This window comes from Carlito syrichta, unplaced genomic scaffold, assembly GCF_000164805.1.
Source record: "Carlito syrichta isolate Samal-C Ts95f unplaced genomic scaffold, Tarsius_syrichta-2.0.1 Scaffold120465, whole genome shotgun sequence".
NCBI lineage: Eukaryota > Metazoa > Chordata > Mammalia > Primates > Tarsiidae > Carlito > Carlito syrichta.
The window spans coordinates 156599-163326 of NW_007064561.1; the positions used below are offsets into that span (position 1 = coordinate 156599).

Consider the following 6728-nt stretch of genomic DNA (forward strand, 5'->3'; position numbering starts at 1 on the left):
TGCCTGAGCCCGCGTGTTCGAGACCCACCTGGGCAACTTGGCGAGACCTCATCTCTACAATAAATCAAAATGAGCCGGGCGTGGTAGTGCACGCCTGTAGTTCCAGCTACTCGGAAGGCTGAGGTGGAAGGATTGCCGGAGCCCAGCAGGTCGAGGCTGCAGTGGCCGGGAGCGGCCACTGCACTCCAGTCTGGGTGACAGAGTGAGACTCCAACTCACAGAAAAAAAAGAAGAAAATAGGGCCAGGTGCAGTGGCTCATACCTGCAATTATAACACTTTGGGAGGCTGAGGCGGGAAGATCACCCGAGCCCAGGAGGTTGAGGCTGCGGTAAGCCGTGATCGTGCCACTGTACTCCAGCCAGAGCATCAAAATGAGAACCCAATTCAAAAAAAAAAGAAAAGAAAACAGTGACTTGGTGGGTGGTATTGGGGTCTGCATCAGATGGCATATTAAGGAAAGCCTCTAGGAGGAGGTGACAATGGCATCCCCTTCCCTCCGCTGACCTCAGGACCCTGAAGACCTACTGGGTGAGCAAAGGCAGTGCCTTCAGCACCAGCATCTCCAAGCAGGAGACAGACCTGAGCCCGGAGATGATCTCCAGGTAGGGGGCAGCCCCAGGGGTGGGGGCAGGGGCCGGTGGGCAGCACTCACCAGGCCCTGCACACCCTGCATCCACCTCCAGCGGCTCCTGGCGGGACCGGCCCTTCAAGCCCTACAATTTCTCAGCCCACGGCATCCTCCCTGACTGCGGCCACCTGCACCCCCTGCTCAAGGTCCGCTCCCAGTTCCGACAGATCTTCCTGGAGATGGGGTGAGCTTGGGGCCAGGGGCAGGGCCTGTCATAGCCACTGGGCACAGGCAGGGCAATCAGGCTGCGTCTCTCACCAGGTTCACTGAGATGCCGACTGACAACTTCATTGAGAGCTCCTTTTGGAACTTCGATGCCCTGTTTCAGCCCCAGCAACACCCGGCACGTGACCAGCATGATACCTTCTTTCTTAAAGGTGGGTCAGCCACTAGGGCCTGGCCGAGACTACATGTGAGGCCAGGGCATCCTGTTTTATAAAGTTAAGTAGTTCGCATTAAGCTGGGACAACATGATGAGACTGTCTCAAAAAAAATAATAATAACAGCAATTTTGGTTTTTTTTTTTTTTTTTTTGAGTTGGAGTCTCACTGTCACCCAGACTGGAGTGCCGTGGCTGCTCCCAGCCACTGCAGCCTCGACATGCTGGGCTCTGGGGGTCCTCTACCTCAGCCTTCCAAGTAACTGGAACTACAGGCACGCACTACCACGCCCGGCTAATTATTTTTGATTTATTGTAGAGATGAGGTCTCGCCTGCCCAGGCGGGTCTCGAACCCGCCAGCTCAGGCAATCTACTCACCCTAGCCTCCCACTTACAGGCTGAGTCACCGAGCCCGGCTGGTTTATTTATTTTTTTTTTTTGAGTCAGAGTCTCACTCTGTTGTCCAGGCTTAATTACAGTAGCACACTCACTGCCACTGCAGCCTCAACCTCAGGCGATCCTTCTGCCTCAGCCTTCCAAGTATCTGTAACTACAGGTGCACACCACCACGCCCGGCTAATTTTTTGATTTTTTTTGTAGAAATGAGATCTTGCTATGTTGCCCAGGCTAGTCTGAAACTCCTGGGCTCAAGCAGTCCTCCCATCTCAACCTCCCAAAATGCTGGGGTTAAAGTCTTTGCTTAAGCAAAGACAGAAGGAGGTGAGGGAGAGAGCCATATTTAGGGAAGGAAAGTACTAGCCAAAGGGAATGGCCAGAGCTAAGGCCCTGAGGCTCTAATGTGCCTGGTATGCTCACAGATCAGCTGGAAGACCCAGTCACTAGAAGGTGTGATCAAGTAGGAGTGGGAGGGGGGGTAAGAGTAAGACCTGGGCTTTTTCTCTGAGTATGTGGGAACTATGGAGGGGTCTGGACAGAGGAGGCATGTTACTGACTCATATTCCAGCCACCTCTACTGCAGTGGGGGCAGGGGTTGGAGCTGCACATGTTGCTGTCCATCCTCTGTGCCATTTAAGAAATGCTTGGGAGCCGGGCTTGGTGGCTCAACCTGTAATCCCGCGCCTTTGGGAGGCTGAGGTGAGTGGATTGCCTGAGCCCGCGTGTTCGAGACCCGCCTAGGCAACTTGGCGAGACCTCATCTCTACAATAAATCAAAAATCAGCTGGGCATGGTAGTGCACGCCTGTAATTCCGGCTACTCGGAAGGCTGAGGCGGAAGGATCACTGGAGCCCAGTAGGTAGAGGCTGCCGTGGCCGGGAGTGGCCACTGCACTCCAGTCTGGGCGACAGAGTGAGACTCCAACTCAAAAAAAAAGAAATGCTTGGGGCAACTCCTTCGGGTTCCCTCCCACTGTGGGAGCTTTTCTGTCCTCTCGATAAATCCTGCTTTAAAAAAAAAAAAGAAAGAAAAGAAATGCTTGTCCGGGTGTATTGGCTAAAGCCTGTAATCCTAGCACTTTGGGAGGCCAAGGCGAGAGGGTTGCCTGAGCTCAGGGGTTTGAGACCAGTCTGGGCAACTTCGTGAGACCTCATTTCTACAATAAATAAATAAAAAAATAAGCTGGGCATGGTAGCACGCACCTGTAGTTTCACCTACTTGGAAGGCTGAGGTGGAAGGATCGCCTGAGCCCAGCAGGTCAAGGCTGCAGTGGCTGTGAACATGCCACTGCACTCCAGCCTGGGTGACAGAGTGAGACTCTAATTCAAAAAAAACAGAAAAAAAAGAAGAAGTGCTCATTGACTGACTATGTGATGTTCTGTCCTGCCCAGATCCAGCCGAGGCCCTGCAGCTTCCAATGGACTACGTCCAGCGGGTCAAGAGGACCCACTCTCAGGGTGGCTATGGCTCCCAGGGGTGAGGCAGGACCAGAACTTTGGGGGTGTGGAGGTTGGGGGCCCCAGGACTTTTGCATATGCCCACCTTTCCTCCTGAAGGTACAAGTACACCTGGAAGCTGGACGAGGCCCGGAAAAATCTGCTGCGCACACACACCACATCATCTAGTGCCCGCGCCCTCTATCACCTCGCCAAGAAGGTACCAGCTTAGCCTGGGTGGGGCGGAGGGGTGTGATGTCCTGTGGGCCTACTGATCCACGCCTGGGCCTGGCTGTCACCCCATAGAAGCCCTTCATGCCAGCCAAGTACTTCTCCATTGACCGAGTATTCCGGAACGAGACCCTGGATGCCACGCACCTGGCTGAGTTCCACCAGATCGAGGGCGTCGTGGCAGACCATGGCCTCACTCTTGGCCACCTCATGGGTGTCCTGCGGGAGTTCTTCACCAAGTTGGGTGAGTGGGTGCATGAAGCAGTGGTGTTGGCAGGGCAGGGCAGGGCGGTATGGTGGTCACCAGCCTAATCCTCCATCCTTGCTCCCCTTCCCTCCTTGCCCCCTGCAGGTATCACCCAACTGCGCTTCAAGCCAGCCTACAACCCATACACGGAGCCCAGCATGGAGGTGTTCAGCTACCACCAAGGTCAGAGTGTGACCCAGGGTACGGAGGGAGGTCTCCGGCCACCCTCGCTGCCAAGCCCTTACCCTCACCTCCCAAGCTCACCACCAGTCCCAGAATAACCCACACTTATCACCTCTGTCTTCCCCTTCCCATCTCCACAGGCCTGAAGAAGTGGGTGGAGGTCGGGAACTCCGGGCTCTTCCGTCCCGAGATGCTACTGCCCATGGGGCTTCCTGAGAACGTGTCAGTCATTGCCTGGGGCCTCTCCTTGGAGCGGTAAGTGCCCTGGCGGAATCTCAGGGTGTCTGACTATGTAGCTTCAGCACCATCCATTCATTCGACAAACCTTTAGGAGTAAGTACCATCTGAATGCCTAGCCCTGTGCTGTGTACACATCCCTGCCTCTGAAGCTGGGGCCCTGGTGCAGCCAGATGGATGATAACTTGCTTGTTTGATTATGTAATTCAACAAATAAAGTCTAGAGTCTGTTGAGGCAGTAAGTATTAATAGTATAGGGAAGGCTAAGGAGACTAGGTGGTCAGGGAGGACCTCACAGAGAAAGTTGCATCTGAGCAAAGATTGGAGGTAGATGAAGCAATGAAAAGTGAGACAGAGAAGTGTTATAGGCAGAGAGCACAGCCAGTCCAAAGGCCTTGAGGTGGGAATGTGCCTTGTGTGTTTGAAGAACAGCAAGGAGGCCCGTATGGCTGGAGGGAGAAGTGAGGGCAAGGAAGTGACAGGACAGATGGTGGACAGGAATGACTGGTTACAGGAATGACTTGGGCTGTTCCCTGAGGAAGGTGGGAGCCGTGGAGAGGTTCTGAGCAGAGGAGAGCGTGGCCTGAACTCGTGTTAAACTCCATTCCCTCCCCCTCAAGGCCGACAATGATCAAATATGGCATCAACAATATCCGGGAGCTGGTGGGCCACAAGGTGAACCTGCAGATGGTGTATGACAGTCCTCTGTGCCGCCTGGATGTTGAGCCAGGCCCCCCTCGGACACAGGAGGCTGCGTGACATGGGCCATCCCAGGATAGCCCACCTTCCCCGAGTCCCTGCTGCCCAGCCCCTTGTGTCCCTGGCCAGTGACCCCGTGTATTTATGAGGCCTCTGTGAGGCCAGTCCCCACCCTCCTTGGTATCTCCTTTTTCCCACCCATCCCAGAACCAGGATGCCAGGGGCAGAAGAGCGGGTAGCAGGCTCCTTCTGTCATCTCGTTGTCCGTCCATCTATGAGGGTGGGCTGTGGAAAGCCTGCGGACCAGCTGTTGTCTAATAAAGTAGGCATTTGCCCTCATCTGGTGCTGTTCTTAGTGGCCACGGGTCCTATCAGGGACTCCCTAGCTCGGTATGCCCCTTGATGGGGAAAAAACTGAGTACTGGAACCTCAGGTGTAAGAGTGAGATAGATGTCTTGGGCACTCAGATCCTGGCCAGCCAGATCCAGATCACCCAAGGAATTCTAACTTATCAAGGGTTTACTGCCAGGCATGATGGCTCACACCTGTAATCCCAGCACTTTGGGAGGCAGAGATGAGAGGATTACCTGAGCCCAGGGGTTCAAGACCAGCCTGGGCAACTTGGTGAGAGCTCGTCTTTACAATAAATCAAAAAATTAACCAGGCAGGCTGATGCACATCTGTAGTTCCAGTTACTTGGAAGGCTGAGGCGAAAAGATCACTGGAGCCCAGCAGGTCGAGGCTGCCGTGGCCATGATTGTGCCAGTGCACTCCAGCCTGTGTGACAGAGAGACTCCAACTCAAAAAAAAAAAAAAGAAAGAAACAAGGTTTTGCTCTGTTGCTTAGGCTGCTCTTGAATTCCTGGCCTCAAGTATTCCTTCAGTCTCAATCTCCCAAGTTACAGGGATTACAGCTGTGAGTCACCACACTGAGCCCTGTTAGCCTTGGTACTTTATGTACAACAAATATTGCTCACAGTTCTGGAAAGTCCAGGATCAAGTTACCAGCAGATTTGGTGTCTGGTAAGGCCTCATTCCTCCTTGATGGCACCATCTGTATGTGACCTTCCATGACAGAAGGGCAAAGGGGCAAAAAAACTTGCTCAGACCTGTTTTATAAGGGCACCGATCCTATTCATAGGGCTCTACCCTCATGACCTCATCATCTCCCAAAGGCTTGAGCTCTTTTTTTTTTTTTTTGAGTTGGAGTCTCACTCTGTCACCCAGACTGGAGTGCAGTGGCCGCTCCGGCCACCGCAGCTTCGACCTGCTGGGCTCCGGCGATCCTTCCTCCTCAGCCTTCCGAGTAGCTGGAACTACAGGCATGCGCTACCACACCCAGCTGATTTTTTTATTTATTGTAGAGATGAGGTCTCGCTGCCTAAGTGGGTCACGAACCCGCGGGCTCAGAAAATCCACTCACCTCAGCCTCCCAAAGGTGCGGGATTACAGGCTGAGCCACCGAGCCTGGCTGGCTTGAGCTCTTAACACCATTATTTTGGAGATTAGGCTTCAACATGAAATTTGGTGCCGAGGGGGCAGCACACGAACATTTAAACCATAACATTTTGGTGGAAATTTTTTTTTATTTTTATTTTTTTGAGTAAGAGTCTCATTCTGTCGCCCAGGCTGGAGTGCAGGAGGCATGTTCACGGCTACCACACCCTTGACCCACTGGGCTCAGGTGATCCCTCCATCTCAGCCTTCCAAGTAGCTGGAACCACAGGCATGTGCCACCACGCCCAGCTAATTTTTTGATTTATTATAGAGATGAGGTCTCACCGTGTTGCCCAGGCCAGTCTCGAACCCCTGGGTTCAGGCAATCCTCTTGCCTCAGCCTTCCAAAGTGCTAGGATATAGGCGTGAGCCATCACACATGGCTTGTGGAAATATTTTAAAGCAAGTGCAGGCTGAGTGCAGTGGCTCATACCCATAATCCCAGCACTTTGGGAGGCCAAGGTGGGAGGATTGCTTGAGTCCAGAAATCTGAAACCAGCCTAGGGAACATATGGAGGCCTCATAACTACAAAAAATTAGCTGGGCATGGTGGCTCCTGTAGTCCCAGTTACTCAGGAGACTGAGGTGGAAGGGTGGTCTGAGCCCAGGAGTTTGAGGCTGCAGTTGTAATTGTGCCACTGCACTCCAGCCTGGATGACAAAGTGAGACCCACAACTTAAAAAAAAGAAACCACAGCGCTTTGGGAGGCTGAGGTGAGTGAATTGCCTGAGCCCACGGTTCGAGACCCACCTGGGCAACTTGGCGAGACCTCATCTCTACAATAAATCAAAAA

The 6728-nt window shown here is 53.3% G+C and overlaps 1 protein-coding gene across 1 annotated transcript in view; it reads left to right on the forward strand.

Annotated features, from left to right (window-relative positions):
• The window catches only part of FARSA (phenylalanyl-tRNA synthetase alpha subunit), a gene marked incomplete at its 5' end in the record, with an annotated part of 9710 nt that extends 4933 nt beyond the window's left edge, over positions 1-4777 (forward strand). Inside the window, 9 exons of the mRNA XM_021707544.1 lie at positions 511-603; positions 685-813; positions 891-1006; positions 2797-2881; positions 2962-3061; positions 3148-3316; positions 3425-3502; positions 3643-3757; positions 4360-4777. Of these exons, the coding sequence (XP_021563219.1) occupies positions 511-603; positions 685-813; positions 891-1006; positions 2797-2881; positions 2962-3061; positions 3148-3316; positions 3425-3502; positions 3643-3757; positions 4360-4498 (1024 nt within the window). The remainder of the gene's footprint in view (positions 1-510; positions 604-684; positions 814-890; positions 1007-2796; positions 2882-2961; positions 3062-3147; positions 3317-3424; positions 3503-3642; positions 3758-4359) is intronic.
• Positions 4778-6728: the final 1951 nt, after the last annotated feature.